Source organism: Neofelis nebulosa, chromosome 4 (assembly GCF_028018385.1).
Source record: "Neofelis nebulosa isolate mNeoNeb1 chromosome 4, mNeoNeb1.pri, whole genome shotgun sequence".
Taxonomy (NCBI): domain Eukaryota; kingdom Metazoa; phylum Chordata; class Mammalia; order Carnivora; family Felidae; genus Neofelis; species Neofelis nebulosa.
The window spans coordinates 124963442-124982470 of NC_080785.1; the positions used below are offsets into that span (position 1 = coordinate 124963442).

Genomic DNA, 19029 nt, shown 5'->3' on the forward strand with positions numbered 1-19029 from the left:
ACGTTAAATGCATGAGTAAATAAAGGAATGATTGAAATCTACATCATTTGCTAAAAAATTCCATAGTATGGTTTATGCTGTAAGGATGCTCAGACCCTATTTGCAAGTTGGTTTGTCTACAAATATCCTGTTCTAAGAAATTCATATTCACAGCCGCACCTGGGTACAAAGTCCCTTCAGTACAGAAGGGAAGAAGAACATATTTGGAGAGAAATCTGAGTTCTAGGCTTGAATCCGCAAGTTTGTGTTGTACAAATTCAGGTAAGAGGTGGTAGAGTGTAATGAAATGAAACCTAGTGATTGAGGCATTAATGTATTAGCTCTGGAATCAACAGGACGTGGGAGCTAAGTGTGAACTGTAGAGCCATTAGTTTTTAGCTAGGTATGTGGCTTTGGGGTTTGTTATTTAACATGTCTGAGCCCCAGTTCATTCATCTATAAAAGATAAAAGAGGATATTCCTCATATAGTTGCTTGAGGTTTCACTGAAATAATCCTGGTAAAATTCTGAGCATCCAGCAAATAGTTAAGTACCTAGTAAAAGCTTGTTATTAACATTCTTGTCTGACAGTTTCCTTACCTGTACAATGGGTCTAGTAATTCCTGTTCATAATGGAAGGCTCAAGTGTGTACTTGATGGGCATGGAATTTAAAAAGAATAGAAAGATAAATATTTAACCATGGCTGCTTAAATCTCTATACTGACCATTATTGAAAGACTTAATTGTGTTTTGTTTTCTTTTACTGCACAAATATCTCTTAAGAATCTCCTATGTTCCAGGTATTGTACAGGTATTGGAGATACACTAGTGATCAAGGCACTACATGTGCTTCTAAAATAGCAAGTTTATAGTTAGGGAGACAGGGAAACACACTGGTAATTGTGATACAAAATGAAGAGTTCTTGGGGTTATAGTAATGGGCTTTATTGGACTTGATAGAGAAGATACCTGATGCAGCATAGTCGGGAGGGAGTCAGACAGATGTAACTTCTGGGAGAAAGTGATATACTTGAAGAAAATGAAAGGGCCAGTATCATTTAGTCAAATGAAAGGCTGGGACTCAGAGGAGGAGAAGCATCTCAAGAAGAGGGGACAGAATTCATAAAAAGACTCCTGGTGGGGAAAAGGCATAGTGGAACTAGATTTTTGGCATACAGTTCAGTAAGATTGCCTTTGAAAAGCACACGGTGAATTACCATACACTGTTATGTCATTCATCCAGATAATTAAGGGGAAAATCACATGTTTTCTTGAAACATTTTCACAAAAGTATTGGAAATTAAAATTTATTTCTCAAATAAGCCTTGGTATTCCTGCATTTCATTGTAGTGTGAACTATGTCATTTGTATCATAAATCCAGAAGTTATTTGGATAATTTAAAACTTCTTTCTGGACACTTAATACTAAATCACATAGAATTGATTAATGAGCTAGGTGTTCAACCTTCTACTTCATTCTGCTTGTGTATACATTTTAAGTGAAAAAGAAACACTTTGTTATTTATACTCACCTAAATCCACATTCCATTCCTGTTGAGATTAGCAATTAAATTTCTAATTAGTTTTCAAAACAGATTCATGGGCTTACTTCTTACACAAAGTGGAGCAAATATAGGCAACCAAATGTAAAAAGCATTAAACTTTTCTTAAATTTCATTTAGACAGCTTTTGTGTGCCAATAATATAACAGTTTTCCATATGCAGCATACGATCTCAAAACACGGGAATAACAAAATCCCTTAGGAAACTCACCATCATTTCTCAATATTAGTGGTGTGGGTGGTCCCAGGACCTTGTGATTTGTCACTGTATTCGTAACCACACAGGTATAGTTCCCAACATCTGACTTTTCTACTTTGGCAATATACAGATTCCCAGTCTCTTGAGAAACGAAGCGGCGGTTATCCTGATAGGAAGGGTATTCGTTGAAGATCCAGGCATAACTGAGCTCTGAAAGCAAAGGAATCATCATTGCAAAAATGTTTTCAAGCATTAGAATGCTACTGTATTCATGAAAAAAATGGGCAAGTTAGAAATTCACATGTTGCCCACTGATTTTTTTCAGCCTGCTAAATATAAACAGGAAGTGATCACAATCCCTTAAATATTTTACCAGTACTCCTACTGTCAGTCAATAAGATTTTATCTCTAGAGAACTAAAAAGAACACACTGATAGTTGATTAAAACAAGTCCAACCTCTTTAAGCCAAGGGAATAAGCATTTATAGTTTGCTAAGCATGTGCCAAGCACCGCGCAATACTTACTGAGTTCATGCGCAAATTATAGACCCAGAGAGTCTATAATTTTGATACAGTAAGGCTGGAAGCCACCCTGAAAACCATTTGGGTCACTTCTTTCATTTTATATATAATAATTGTTATGGTGCAGCATAGCACTTTGTGTTTTTCAACACATTTTACAGTTTTCCATCAACTGAGAAACTTTGGCACTGGAGAACAAAGTAACTAAATCCAAACTCTTGGCCCTATGAAGGTACAGAATAATTTCTGGGTCTCAGTTTAGTCTTCTCCCAAAACTTCTTACTATCAACACACATTCTTACTCTTTTCTTGCATAGTTGAACTATTTTTCCACTATTTGAGTGAGACGGTTGTTTAATATTGCAGCAAATACTTGCTAAACACATGCTGACTGGCCAGAGGGCTGGTCCCAAATGTAAATGTGTACCTAAAAATATTGGCTGAAAAATTTATTATATTTATAAGGGACTGCGTATGAAACAGCAGTCCAAGAGCAACGTTTTTTTTTTTTTTTTTTGCCAATGCTTATTCATCCCAGAATGCCAGTGGGATTTGTGTAATGGGCAGCCAGACGTGAAAACATCTGTTACAAAGTTCTAATTTTTCTTAAGAATTAGGTAACTGTTTTGTGAATGAATATGTGATCCCATGCTTTCAATTTCTGAGAAGAACCCTCACTGACAGTGAGCTGGCATGAATTGCTGCAGTGAACCACTGTGCTCCAAGGAAATCAAATGTCTTCAGCTCGAGGCATTCCATGGTTCCTCTCTTTAAAGTGTGATCTCCAGATGTGTCCAAAGCTGGAGAAGTGATATACTAGGCACTGGCAATGATTAATGTGCCCCCACTTTATCTTTAAAAACTACATTGGTAGGGGAGGGGGAAAACTAGATGCAAAAGAAGATTCTGGCTTCAGAACCAGCTGGCTGAATTCTTATATATCTTTCTTTAATAGAATTCTAGGCAGAAGTTTAAAGGTATGCAGTGTCCTTGGAAAACGGGAGAAAGGCTTCAGCTTTGTAAAGAGAACACTAATTGCTATAAAGGCATTTTTGTTTTTTAATACTTAGATGAGTCCCAAGCGTGATTGACCTCAATAACCAAATGTGCAACAGGAAACATATTCTGCCTTAATAATCCACTGTTTACATACAAAGGAGGGGTCATGCAGATTGCTTTCCCTTTATCCCTGGATTATAACGTTTCCTCCTGTATTATTTTAGAGAGATATAATTATGTTTATATGAGAATAGTTAATCATTTTATTTACGCATGTGCCTGTAATTATAAGTAACCCCATGCTGATGTCAAGAGGATACTCAGTATAAATAAGCAAGTGCTTCCCAGCAAGCTAGTCACTTCCTGAAGAAACTAAAATCTGGGGGAGGAAAGCCCCTATAAGAGATCATGGGGAAGTTCAACTGGTATGGCTGTTTACCCATGAAAAACAGGAGATTTTAACAAAGAGCAGAGCAAACAGCACAGCACTATGTACTGATCACTCAATTTGTGTGTGAGTTTTGGGCAAACCAAGAGATCTCTGAGCATATCAATGTTCTCATATGAACAATGAGGAGAACACTGTCTATGCCCTAATTAGCTACATGAGAGATTTAAGTATAAATTAGCATCTCCAAAATCACAAGGTAGAAGTTAGAAAGTAATTTACCAGCACAACATTAATCAACCCACACCTCCAAGGAAAGCTGTAATCAAATATACAAAACTGTATTTTCTTTTTCTAAAGACATTTCTCAAGATTGTTGCTAGTGGCCAGTGATAGCAACCTCGCTGAATTCTGTGGGACAAGGCAATTAGAAAGTTGTATGGACCATGGATATCAGAAAAAAAAAAAAAAAAGAAAAGGAAAGAAAGAAAGAAAGAAAGAAAGAAAGAAAGAAAGAAAGAAAGAAAGAAGAACATCTAATTTGTCATTTTTCTAATTGGAGTTAAAAAAAAAGACCAAAATTTAAACCTGTATTACATAAGGAATGACACTTAAACATACTCACTTTCAACTTTTAACCTATCAAGTAGGGATAATAACAAATGTGATGCAGGTATGTAGTGAGGATTATTTTATGTGAAAGCACTATGAATCATAAGCACATCTAAATCATTAAAAGTTAGCCATTTTAAAAGTAAAAACAAAAAAAAATACCCAATTAACATGCTGTTTGGCTATTTAAAAATAAGCTAATTATTCTGGCTTCACTGTTTTTGTGACATAAGTGACTTAGTACTTTAGGAGATGATACAAACAACCTTAAGCATATACTGCAGCATTTCCTGAACTGTAGTCCTTGGAATGTTAATTTCTTGTTTACAGAAGTTCTCTCCCTCCCACCTTTCCTAAATTTAGATGGGTTACATGATCAAATGGCTTTGAGAAGACCTAGATTAAATAAATTTTAATAGATTTTCAAATTTATCCTTTCAAGACTTGCAAAGGATTTTTAATATGCCAAGATTCCTCAAATTCCTTAGAGCATGAGTTTAAGCATACCAACTTAACTGTATAAAATGATAATAAAATCTCTTCTTCTGATCATAAAATCTCCTCGTCCCCTCTACATATATACCATTTTTCTAAAACATCTATTAATAGATCACAAAACCTAGGTTGGGAAACCCTGAACAAATAGTAATGACTTCAATTCAACAAACGTTAAGTATAACATGAAGATTATTAACTCTATCACTTCAGTGTTGGGAGGATCATTAAATGAGTTTAAACAACAGAAAATAACAAAATGTTGATTTAAAATTATAATAACCTTCCCAAAATATAATAATAATATAACACTATGGCCATTTTCCATGGTGTAGAAAAAGGAACATACCGCAGTTGCCAAAAATGGTCTCAAATGGATGGTGTTAGAGATCATAACTAACATCAGTTGAACATGTGACCTTTGTAAATACTGTTGAGTCCTAAAGTACAAATGTCATTCAAAAAATCTTGGTTGGTGCACTGGTGAGATCATGCTGAGCCTCCTGAAAGGGGGACATCTCTAAGATATTAATTCTTTTTTCTTTTCTTTTCTTTTTTTTTTTATTTATTTTTGGGACAGAGAGAGACAGAGCATGAACGGGGAGGGGCAGAGAGAGAGGGAGACACAGAATCGGAAACAGGCTCCAGGCTCCGAGCCATCAGCCCAGAGCCTGACGCGGGGCTCGAACTCACAGACCGCGAGATCGTGACCTGGCTGAAGTCGGACGCTTAACCGACTGCGCCACCCAGGCGCCCCATATTAATTCTTTTTTCTTTATAGCAAATATCACTTCTTGTAAACAGTATATTTTTATTTTCCAGGACAGGGGGAAAGAGCATAAGAAGTATAATACAATGATAATGCAGGCATCAGTGCAGGTAAAATGTGCAGTAAAGCTAAAAATTACCCAGTGGATCACCTGTTCTATTTCTTTGTTTTAAAGACATGAAAAATCTTAAGCCTAGAAAGGGTAAGGTCACAGAGTCAAAAAGTGGCAAAGGAGACTACAGATGGTTCTCAGAGTTTATGGGAGGCTAGGCTAAGTGAATGCATTGCTACTTACAATGGATTTATTGGGATGTAACCCCATCCTAAGTCGAAGAAGACCTGTATCTAAGAGTCCTTTTAGCTATACTCCCATTCCAGTGCTCCCTCCAGGAAGCAAACAAGAGCTCTCCAAATTTGAAAGGAAGGAGCCACTACTGTATCACTCAAGGAGACACTCTAGTTCTCCTCTAAAAAGCAAAGTCTATTTTTATCAGAGCAAAACATTAATCCATTGGGTTAAATGACATGCTATCAACATGCTAAAAAACAGAGCCAAGTAAATAAAACAAAATAAATTATAATGTACTGCAATGAGGAAAAATGTATCCCACTCAGTTTGATTTCCTTAGGGACTTCTATGCAGTATTTATACTTATTCAAACTTGACAGATTTCTTTTGATAAGTTTTCACACACTAATTGCTCTGGAAATGACTGACAGTTCCTGTCCCATTGGCAATTTGTAACAACTCAGTAAACAGATACTTGGAATACAATGTTTAATAGATTGTGAAGCTTCTGATGCTCAATTGAAAAATGCTGAGACTAGTTATAATGTGATATCCATTAGGGAAGAAGGACCTAGTGATGGTTTTTTGGCTTGTAGCCTCCAAATCTATAGGAAATGAACAACAACATTTCATTCTCTTACTTGGTTCGTTTTTCCATATTTTTGGGCCAACAGCAAAGAATGTTGGCTTATTAGTTTTCAAGTAAGACATCAATCAAGCAATTTTCAAATTTAAGTATTCATTGAGCAAATTCACCCTGTGATCAGAGTCCTTTGGATGGATGCTCTTAACGTGTTCCTGATGCTAATTTCTTTCTAGACTTACGTTATGCTTCATGACATTCTGAGTCCTGTCCCAGGGGTAGCACAAATGTCAGTTTTCAAAGATGCCTTTCTTAATCCTCAAAGTTTTAAATGTGAAAGAAAACTTAGCATGACCCCTTGAATTTCACAGAGCAGGAAACTTAAATCTAGAGAAGCTACATGCGTGTATCACAACCACACATTTGGTAAGTGGGTAGTCACAGTATTCACAAGAGTTGATTCTGTTAGGAACCCATATGGTCCTCTCTGAATTTATTTTAGAGCTAGAAAAGATCAGTTTTCCTTATCTGTAAATTTACTTATCTGTAAATGAGGGAGTACAACTAGATGGTCTCTAAGTATCTTTCAGCATTAAAATTCCACAACTCTATATGTATAACATCAAACCCTAAATCTTAATTTGACAAATGACAAAAGTGGGATCCAAAGATACCCTGTAGCTTGATAAGAATCACACAGGTAGTTATTGATAAAATCAGAACATTTGAACTTTTTATTTAAATTTAAAAAAATTAAGTAATCTCTACATCCAATGTGGGTCTTGAACTCACAACCCAAGTTCAAGAGTTGCACGCTCTACTGACTGAGCCAGCCAGGCACCCACAGAACTATAACTTTTATAAACACACACACACATACACACACACACACACACACACACACACACACACACAAAGAGTACACTACATTTATTTCAATTAAGCTGTGTTGTATTGTGTAGAAAAAAGATAGTAGAATTAACTCAGGATATCTGGATTCTAGTCCTTATGTTGTAACCACTTTCACTTTAATAAATTATTTAAACAGTATGAGAGTCTCCTTATTTTTAGATAGTTTTATCAATACTTAATTCTACTTTTTGTACAGGGTTGTGAAGTTGAATTTAAACTGAGATATTCTAAGCAGGTAGATGTGGAAAATGTATCTTAAGTGATTCTATAGATACAATGGGTTATATGAATATATTCACTGGTTTACTTCTTGGCCAAATATTTAGCAAACACCAACTCGCAAAATCATTGAACTCAGCTAAGCAATGGAACTGAAGACAGGGATTGGAACCTGTTAGTAGTTTTCCTGGGCAAGAAGGGAGAGAGCATAACCCAGTTCCAAGATCCCTGGATTTGTTGTCAAAATATATGGATTGAGTCTTGGCTTCAGGGCTTATCAGCTAGAAAGTAATTTCCACTTCTTAGTTGTCTCATCTGAAAAATAGAAATAATAAAAAGAACAGTTTCCCTGCCTGAACTAAGAGCAAAATTGAACATTAAACATGTTGATATCAGCTTTTAAGAATGAATGTGTTTTTGTGTGTTTTTTGGTTTTGTTTTGCTTTTTTGTTTTTTTGCTTATAAATGGATTGATAAGTATTTTGTCTTTCTACGAACTTAGGAAAAGAGAGATGTTATAAATTGGGAGTAATCTAAGTAATTCCAGAAAAAATAAGAATTGTACCAGAAAAGTCAAGCACTAAACAGCACTAGTGATTTTACATCATAAATAGGTGGTGGGAAATGGGAAAGCCTAAGAGAAGAGTGTGTTGTCATATGAAAGATTTGTGAGATCTCCCAAGAGGGAGTGGCTGACAGACTTCTGGCTTCTCAGAGAAGATGCCTCTGGATAAAACCTCTAATTATACTAACACCCTAAAAGATCAATATAAAGTCATATTTGGCTGTCATACAGTCAACAGCATTTCATGAAACAGAAGAAGAGAGGTGTCTAAGAGAAGCTGAAATCTGAAGGGCCACAATAGGACAGATATTATACCTCTATTAATTATGACATAGACTAATGGGCTTTGAATGATTACAATGCTGGCCGTGGCACTATACTATGTAGGTTCCTGAAATCATGCCTGTGGCTGAAAGGACCCCTAACATGGATGCTTTGTGACTCAGAGAACCTGGTTTAGACAAGTCTCCAGCATCAAGCAGGACCTCCCAGAATTTAGAAATTGTTTTTCAATAGTAACTGGTGCTGAATAGAGCAGGGGTGACATGTATCTGTCACCTGGACCACTAGCTGCTAACTCCTCCACCCATGGCTGACACAGTGACTGACTATGCCACACACAAATTCACAATCATTCTCCATACAGTGCTTTAGGCAGTTGCTTCCAATCAATTGGTGCTGGTACCTAAGGTCAAAATTCTTCACCATCTTTGTAAAAGTGATTTAGGAGAAATGAAATGGTGACCGTGTGAGGCAGGGGTTAGAAAAGGCCTAGTGCCAAATCTCATGCAAACTGGGGGCAGGCACTTCTAAAAATAAGCCTCCTGACTTTTCGCTCAATGATTATTTGGTACATGTGCTTTGGTCACTCAGATGTGAGAGTGGAGGTACGGGAAATAAGATGGAAAAAGGGACATCTTCGAGTCAAGTACATAGCCTGTAAATGTTGCTCTTGTGTATAGTTTACAATCTCCTCCCTTTTATGGGTTACTTCTTGTTTTCTTGCCTCTGTCTTACTGGGTGAATTAGACACTTTTCTGGAGTGTAGACTTTCTTTAAAATTTTGTAGGCAAAAGTTAAAGAATTTAACTTGAGGGCTATTTAACACATTGTCTTGAGCATAAGCCAAATATAAGTATATGATGGAATAGATATAAAACCCATACAAATCATAAATGTATAAGGCAAGGCTTCAACAAAACCATGTGCTTGTGGTTCACTGCTTCAGGATATGTTCCCAGATTCCCAGGGGTACATGCTGACGCTCTTTTGCGCTCAGAAAAATATCAGTAAAAAAAGTTTGGGAAATATCGTCTAGGTCTGGTGTCAGCAAACTTTCATACACTAAGGAAAGAATCCATATATTTTTTTCAACAGAACAGCATTCTTTTCAAAGTTAGCACATTCAGACTCTTGAGTAGAAGCTGCAAAGTGACGGCACACAGAATGGATTTAGCTTGCATAAGCATGCGTGTCTTTTATGGTTTCACAGGCTTTAAAAAGAGTAAAAATCACATGAACATCTAGATATTGGGATTTTCTTGAAACTCAAACACAGCTCTCAGTTATCAGTCCTCAAGAGAAATCAGGGAAGTGCAACACAGCATCCACTCCACTAATGGTTCTCTAACTTGAGTGAGCTCAGAATCACCAGAAGGGCCTTTGTTACCATACAGAATGCAGAGTTCCACACCCAGTTTCTGATTCAGAAGGTCAGGGATGGAGACTAAGAATGTGCATTTGAAACAAGTTCCCAGGTGCTGCTGCTGGTGGTCTGGAGATCACACCGGGAGAAACAGTGCATTAAAAGAGAGAAACACGCTAGTGTCTCATTCCATGAGGGAAACAACTGGCAGAGCTGAGTAGCGGCTGCCCATTTAGGAGAGGGCTGGGGGTCTCCATTGTGCCACAGCCTTTACCAATCCCTACTTCTTACACAGGCCCATATTGCTCAGTTGGCAATTGAGTGTGTGACCTGTTTTGAAATACAGAGAGGAAACGCAAAGAAATGGAATTGACACTTAGTTGCATGCTCTTGCTAGCATGAAAATGGTACTGTAGAGTAAGCACAAGCTAATGGGAGTATTTTGATGGAAGGAAGGTAGAGATGACACCAAAACCACACAGAACAAACATTAGAGCTTTGTACGACTGTGATGAGCGGTGGTCCAGCCCTCTTCACGTAGTCAAACCTGTAAGGCTATCTCTCTGTGATAGTTTGAATGGACTATGAGAGGCAGAAAAAAAAATACTGTTCATTGGGATTAAAGGATGTTTCTTTCAGTTACTTCTTAAAAACTTGGCATTTAAGGAAATCAAAGGTACTATCGTATTTTATGAAGAACTCAAATACAACATCCAAAGCTCATCTGGTAAGTTTTAATTCCTTAAAGCATAGATATCTTTGACAGCCAAAGTAAAATATAAAATACGTGAGACAATGTGAAAACTGCATGCTGGTTAAAAAGATACCTATCAAAGTTCAATGCCCCATTCTAGAGAGAAAGCCACTTTTCCTCAGGTGAGAATTGGGCTGAAAAAAATGAGATATACCTCTTTCAGCTTAAAACTTATGTCCCTTTCCTACAAGGCCTTCTGCCAGATCTCTGATTGTCTCTAGAAATGTTGGGGGAGGTATTGCTGGGGAAGGTATATCCAGTCAGTATCCAAATCCTGTAGATTAGAATTCCACAGGATTTCTTGCTCCTATGCCCATCTCACCATTACCTGTCATCGGCCTAAGAACATCCTGCCATTTTGCCAACTTTCCAGGCCAACCCACACACCACTGCCAGATTAATTTGTCTAAAGAGGAGTTTTGGATCCTATTCCTCCTTCCCACACAAATCCTCTGTGATCTCCACTGCAACCTGGATCAAGTAAAATACATCAACATAGTTGTCAAGTCCTTCCAAAGCAGGACTTCAAATTATCTAGTCTTAGTTTCCTACTCCTCTCTCCATGTAAGTCCATATTCTGGGGGAGTACTCTTCAAACTAGGCTCTGCAAAAGAACAGAGAGGTTGATTACTCTGATTACTTTGCCATATAATACATATCTATTTTCTCTGAAATCACCTTTAAATACAAAGATAAGGCACTATGGGAAGGCTATGCCTACCTGTCTCGGCTGTAAGCGGAGACCTCTGTTTTTTTAGCTTTTTTTGTGATTTGCTCTTACCAACAAAACTATATTTTAAGAAATGTTTGTCCTGCTAAGTACAGTTGCTGAAGGTAAAGTGGAAAAACAGTCACTGATCCCCTGATGTGCTCTATGTTTTTCAATCTCCCTGCCTAGGCTTGGTCACTCTCTCTCAGGATGCCCTTCTGCCTTCTGCTTAACTCAACGGCTACATTTTGCAGAGAGCCATCTTCCCTCCTGGAAAAATATATGTGTCTCTGCTCATCAACCAAATCAACATGTGTTTCTCTTTTGCTTCGCGGCAACTACACATTATTTCACATATTAAAATTTTGTTTTTCCTGTATTAGAATTATTCAATCACTTGTCTCTTCTCCAGCTACCAGATTCAAGAATTACTTGTGGACACGAATACATATGGCAGGGGAACATATGCTTCACTTTCGTCCCTCCCATTCTGTAATCAACTGGTGAATATTAGTTGAATTGAATTGGAATTCCAAATGTCCCAAGTTTCCTAGAGCACCAATTCATTACTAAACTCTAGGCCAAAAGCATTAGTAAGAAACAAGTTACCTATAAAGAAGAGTATACAATACTTCCATTAGACCACTGATTGCAAAGCAGAATCACTGAAATCAGAGAAGGACAGAAAATCTATAATATCAGAATGTACATTTTTCAAATCAGAATGGCTAAGCCCTTTCTCTAAAAAAACTTTCCTTTTATCTCTGACTCTCTGACATGCAGTTTTACTGAGTTTACAAAATGGCAGTAAGAAAAGATGACTAATTCATAGTCTTCCAAATACTTAAGGGAAAAAAGACTCAGTAAAAGCAGAGAGGTAGGCATGCAGAGATGGTTAGCCCATACAACACAACAGGCTAAATGACATGTGCCAATAAAACTCAGGTAACCAGATGACACCTGGGTGGCCTGGCCAGAACCGCAGTTACTCAAAGGGGGCACTAACCCCTGGACTAAGATATTACCACATAGAAGGAAGGAAACTTGGATTTGGTGAGCCAGGATTTCAAATCTATTCTTAAGTAAGGCTACGTCTTTTTCTTTAATTTCTTTTTTTTTTTTTTTTACATTTATTTGTTTTTGAGAGACAGAGAGAGACAGCGTGAGCAGGGGAGGGGCAGAGAGAAGAGAGAGGGAGACACAGAATCAGAAGCAGGCTCCAGGCTCTGACCTGTCAACACAGAACCCAATGCGGGGCTCAAACCCACGAACTGTGAAATCATGACCCGAGCTAAAGTTGGACGCTCAAGTGACTGAGCCACCCAGGCGCCCCATAAGTAAGGCTACGTCTTATAAGTACATGAGCAGAATCACAACTGGTTTAATTCTTTACACTTCAAAACACTTGAGTATCCATAATCTCATTTGTTGCCTCTACTAATAAGTAGAGGAAATAAGCAGAATAAAGATTGGTTCCATTGGAGGGACAGGGAAAGTGAGACATAGGAAAACAAGTGATCTATTCTAAGACTACCAAGAAAACCAGTGGATTTAGATTTAGGATTAAAGCTGACACCTAGGCAAAGATTTCTTTTCCTATGCTGGAAGCCATTGCAATGGCACCTTTCAGCTTAACTGAGCCAGTAACAAGGTGGGCACAGAGGTTATCATGACTGATGTTGCCAGGCCTTTTGCTGAAATAACTACAGTGGGGGTTATTTCAGGGTTCACCACCATCTTGTTTCCTTTTGAATGCCACAGTACCTAATCCTGTATGGCACTCAAGAGATGCTCAGAATATCAGGGAACTAGCTAGCTGACCAGTTAAATCTTGAAATATCAGGATATACAGGTCACTTGTATATCAACATTTAAAGATATTTTCTAAGAAAAGGCTGCACACATCATCATTATTAGAATATGTGCTGTTTGTCACAACATAATCAAAATCTGTCTTATTACCTGAAGCTTAGCAATTTCTGGGGAGAAAGGAAAAAATATTCAATGTGGGAACTGAAAGGCATTCTTAGGAATGATTAACAATTTTGAGTAAATGGTAGAAAATGTCAGTTAAACTATAATTATTTACATTTTTAAAAGGATTCAAGCAGTTATATGAGTAACAGAACAAGTTTTCAAGCAATGTCACCAACTCCCACACAAGTCACTGATATACAGCCTTTTCATCAGATTATTAAACAATTCTACACCCTCCTCCTCCTCAATTAAAGATGTGGTCTGAAATTCAAACAACTGACATTTAAATTTTGATTCTAAATTAACCCTTAATCAAATTTGCCAAGCAAATATTAGTCTTCATTGTAATCAGAGATGCTTTTTGCCATCTCTTGTCTGCATTTTGCCAATGCTGAAGTAAGACCAATAACAAATGCATTTGGCCTGGTGGTCTATTAAAAATAGACCTGTCCTTCCCAAAGAGAAGAATTTACTTTTACTTGTACCTTTATAAACATAAAAGATATTGAATGACCATAATAGTCAAATTCTGCCTTGAGATGTGGTGGACAGAACCAGATGAATGATTAATCATCCTTGAGTTTTTCTTTACTATTTGGTTTGCCATAAAAGGTAAGTTACTCTTCTTGGCAATACTTCTTCCTTTGGTTCTCATGATAACCAATCATCATTCCTCAAAGGCTGGCCATAGGAATGGGCATGAGTCTTGAGGTAGACCAATGATATTACCTCATCCCCTAAGGCACAGTAATTGGTTCAGGAAGACTCATATGACAAAAGCCAGCCAATCAGAATCTTCTAAAATGCAATCCCTGCAAAAGGGGGCCTTTTTTCTCCTTCAGGTTTTGAGATGTAGGGGCTGTGAGCAAAGTGCCTCGTGCCCATGTTTAATGTGCTAGAGACAAGTTGATTTGAGAGGATGAAGCTAAGACTGAGAGCTGATAGGCAAAGCAAGTGAATGCAGGTGGTATCTGAGTTACTTGAGAAAATCAATTTTGAGGCAACATTTTTGTCTTTCACGAAAGCTGCTTTAAAAAAAAAAATCAGTAAATCTGTTCATTAAAAAAAATTCCCTAGTGGACACTGAGTTTCTGTCCTCTAGATTAAATGTCTTAACCAATAAAAACCCTTGTCCTTTCTTTTCCTACTTAGAGGCTTAGCTTACCTCCCCTCTTCCATTTAGTAGTGTCCTTTTCTTACCATCATTCATACGTCCCCTCAGAATGTCCTTTGAAAAATCATTGTATACTAATATCCCACCACCCACTACCATTTAAAATTGTTGTTTAAATCAGGGCACTTGGGTGGCTCAGTTGGTTGAGCATCTGACTCTTGGTTTTGGCTCAGGTCATGATCCTACAGTTTGTGGATTTGAGCCCACATTGGGCTCCGTGCTGATGGTGCAAAGCCTGCTTGGGACTCTTTCTCTTTCTCTCTCTCCCTCTTCCCCTCCCCTACTTGTGCTCGCTCTCTCTCTCTCAAAATAAATTAACTTAAAAATTAAAAGAAAACTGTTCTTTAAATTACCAGCTCTTAGAAATAGTGGATTCTTGGGGTGCCTGGGTGGCTCAGTTGCTTAAGCCTCTGACTCCTGATTTCAGCTCAGGTCATGATCTCATGATCTGTGAGATGGAGCCCTGTGTAGGGATCTGCTCTGACGGTGCAGAGCCTGCTTGGGATTCTATCTCTTTCTCTCTCTCTGCCCCTTCCCTGTGCGCTGTGTGTGTGTGTGTGTGTGTGTGTGTCAAAATAAAATAAATAATGGATTTAAAAAAAAAAGAAACAGTGGATTCTTACCAATGACTCTTGTATCACTTTTATGTCAATGCGGCAAAGACGGTGGTGGGGGGGGGCAGCTTCAAGAAAAACTTTCAGAGGAAAATAACATCTGATCATCACAGTTCTCTATCTGATGTCTAAGTCTGTGTGTGTGTGTGTTTAAATTAAATATCCTCACCTAAGGTATTTTAAGAGTATTTTCTATAACCAGTCAAATATGTACTCTAGTATTTGGAGTTAGACATATTTCTCTGGTCCTGAAACTTTGCCCCTTCTATAAGGCCCAGAAAGTGACTTAGCTTATCTAAGACTCAATTTCCTCATCTGAAAAGTGAGGATAATAATACACTTTATAGGTGGCTGAAAAGATCAAAGGGAATGTTGTAATAAGCAAAGTGCTTAATTACAATTAGCACAGTGTATAGCAAATACAAGTACTCAATAAATGTTAATGTTTATTGGTATTACTGCTAAAGCAAAGATTGTGAAAACAATTGTCTGATCATCTACATATCCATTCAACTTCATGGTAAAGATCCATTCTAAATCATCCACTTATGTTAACAGACCAGATCAGGGTTTATGATTAATAAAGCTACAATGACATCTTATCTTAGTGTTGTACTCATTTTTTGAAATTATTTTCATTTTATAGTATTCATTTGATTCATTTCTAGGATGTAATATCTATTTTCCAGGAAAGGAAAAGTGAGCAACACAGAGAATGTTTAAAACTTGGCATTAAGCAAAACTAAGCCAGAAAAATTAAATCTTCTGACCATTTGTGTAGCACTAGTATATTCATGCTAATAAGCTGAAGTAGCAAAATAGTAACTTAAAACTAATTTGTTCTCTCACTTTCTAGAAGTTGGGGGGGGGCAATGATAAACATATGGTAGATAATAAACAAATGCTGTAATTGGGAAACTTAGCAGTAAAGTTATATTTAGAACTCATGTATTACAGATTGATAGCAGGAAAGTATCCCAGAGAAAATCTGTCTACTACTCTCCTTTCAGGAGCAGGGAGAAGTACCTCAGGAGGCATTAACCTTTCTTGGTTTGGTGTGGTTTGGTTTGTAATTAGCATGTGATTAGGGCAGGATTTGGAATCCATGACCTTAGTTCTTACACCTACTGCTCTTTTCTCATATAGTGTAGTTGAAAGGCAGTAGGGAGATGTCCTGCACCTCATTTTGTGATCTTGGCCAAATCACTTAATCTCTCTAAGCTTCAATTTTCTCACATGTAAAGAAGGGATAACCCTCACCTCAGAGGCTTGATGACCAAATAAAAGCATATACATGAAAATGATTTGTAAACGAGAAAACACCAAGCAAAGGTGAGAAATCATTACTGGGCAGGGATTGCAAATAGATTTTAACTTGACTGGGGAGCTCTGCCTAATTGGTATTGGCTCTCCAGAATGCTACGTTAGGGTTTTGAGGATGCAGTGGTACTCAAGGAAAAAGGAGCCATAATTGATCTGCCTGCCATGGTACAAGAGCGGGTAGTGGACACACATGTGACAAATATGTAGGGTGATGCCTCTGCATAAATGAGTAGTGGCTAGGATGAGGAGAGGAGAGTCCTGAATGAAGAAGCATACGTTCTGAAACACACTTTTTCACCTCTCTGTTCCCATAAAATGCAAAATTCTATAAAATGGATATTACTTACCAAATGTGTGCATTACCATGAGACTAAATTAAATAATGTATGCAAAAGAGCTCAGACACTGTAAAGCAACATCCAGTAGATTTGGATTAACACTATTAGAGCATAAAAAATTACACATGCAAACATATCTTACTCATCGAAAACACCTCTTTTACATGGATGAAAATAAAAGTTAATTACCCCTCTGTAATAGTGGCAAAACAATACAAAACTGATGTTCTTAAGTGAATGTTAGGAAAAATACATTTCACCCACCTTCAATTTTGAGCATTTTGCCTGTCACTTTAAATTGGCTAAATGTTTGACAGATGTTCAATAATTGACACAGCTTATCTTCCTCTCTCAGGCTCTTTTCCTACTCAATCATCAGCATTTCTAGTTGCTATAGCAACTGTAAACATTAATGATTATTCCGTCATGCCAGGGGGATTTAAACACATTCTTAAGTTAAAAGTTCCCTTAGGAAAAAAAAAGTCTATCTTTGGAAAGATGGGAAATATTATATGATTTAAATTCCCTGGTTATTGAATTTATTAGATCTAAATACACAAATCTTCTTCTATAGTTTCACATAGGTAACAATTTTTTTTTCTCCCATCTGAGTAACAAAGGAGTTGTGGGGAATTGAGAAACTCAGCTTTCTCTGATGAAAGGGAAAAATAATTGATCTTGATAAATGATATAGCAGAAGCTGGTGGGGAGTTTTGAAAGAAAGAAATGACCTGAAGTTTCATGACATAATCTGGGTGCAAATTTAAAGTAACTCTACTTAAAGCCTCAGTGGTTTCAAAAGTAAAACTGGGGTCGCCTGGGTGGCTCAGTTGATTAAGCATCTGACTTTGGCTCAGGTCATGATCTCATGGTTCATGGTTCGAGCCGTGCATCAAGCTCTCTGCTATCAGTACAGAGCCAGCTTTGGATCCTCTGTCTCCCTCTCTCAGTCCTTCCCTGCTCTCTCTCTTTCTCTTAAAAATAAACATAAAAAATAAAAAAAAAGAGTAAAACTGGAATGATTATATTTGTTCTAACCACACAAGTCACCCTATACTGTAAAATACACTAAATGCACGGGGTCATTACTGTGTTTTGTGGCAAAGTGAACAATAGTTTGAGCTTCAGAAGAAAATGAAAATAAATTGAAAGACGGGAACATTTACAACATTTAATTCAAGGTGGGGGACGATGAGCCAGATCTGTGTAATAGTTTTGTTCTGTTTCCCCTGCTTACTATCTTAAAGTGTTTTTCAATGATTGCCAACATTCAAAAATTGAAAGATTTCACAGAGAATTTCACATTTAAGTCTCCTCAGGGAAAACTACAAGGCCACACAATACTGACCTCATTTCCCCTCAAGGCAATAAGTGGCCAAAGATGAGCAGTGGCTGGCCTGTTTGAAGGGATCATGTGGATCTCTCCCTTGCCTACAGTATCTTAATCATTTATACTATTACTTGCCTGGCCCTTGGAGAAAATACAGTTTTAAAAGCTAGTGAACCTTTTTCATACATGCATTCCTAAAGCAAATCTTCCGGATTTCCATGAACCTAAGTCATTTTGTGCCCCTTGCTCTTCTTGAATGAAGTAGGGGACAGCTAATATCTGTGCCTCACTTTGTGGAAACCGCTTCTGTTCACACCGGTCACTGCCTAACCCCTGAGGTCCAGTGACTGACTAGGGCAGGCTTAAATGGAAAACAAGAGGCCCAAAGAAGCCCTCAAAATTTTGTCTTTCTCAATGAGTAGGCTTTTTCTCTCTTTTAAAAAATTATACTGTGGCAAGATACACATAAAATTTACCACTTTAATGTGTACAGTTCAGTGGTATTAGTACATCCAAATTGTTGTGCAACTATTACTCATTATCTCCAGAACTTTTCACCACCCCAAACTGAAACACTGTATCCATTATGTCTAGTTTTTAATCACTCATTCAACAAATATTTCTGTGTGCCTATTATATACCAGGCATTCTAAGCACTACAGAACAGGATATATAAAGTAGGGATATAGTTTTAGGGGAATCAGGTTTCCTGAATCCTGCTTATGTTTCCAGGACAGTAAATCTTATGGCTCATGGTATTTATTTCTTCTATCCTGAAATAACTCTTTGGGGATCCTGGACTGCAAACATACCTTGATACATATAAGACAACGACTGGACACTGATCGTTTTTGGTGCTTAGTTTTTCCCACCTGGTCAACTCATCCCCGACTTTTCATTAGGAACCATTTCTCTCCCACTCTCAGTAGATGCTATTATATGAGTTGGGCTTCTCTTCATTCTGGCTCCAGGAATGCACACATGTTCTATGTCTACCCAATCAGAATTTTCTATCCAGCACCACCCCATAACCTCCAGTCACCATAATTAGTTTAGGGATGGACACATGAC

The 19029-nt window shown here is 37.6% G+C and overlaps 1 protein-coding gene across 8 annotated transcripts in view; it reads right to left on the reverse strand.

Annotated features, from left to right (window-relative positions):
* Positions 1–19029, reverse strand: part of CNTN4 (contactin 4) — a 914517-nt gene that overhangs the window by 178448 nt on the left and 717040 nt on the right. For all 8 annotated transcript variants that reach the window (XM_058726189.1, XM_058726188.1, XM_058726182.1 and 5 more), the window contains one exon: positions 1754–1951. In XM_058726189.1, the coding sequence (XP_058582172.1) occupies positions 1754–1951 (198 nt within the window). The remainder of the gene's footprint in view (positions 1–1753; positions 1952–19029) is intronic.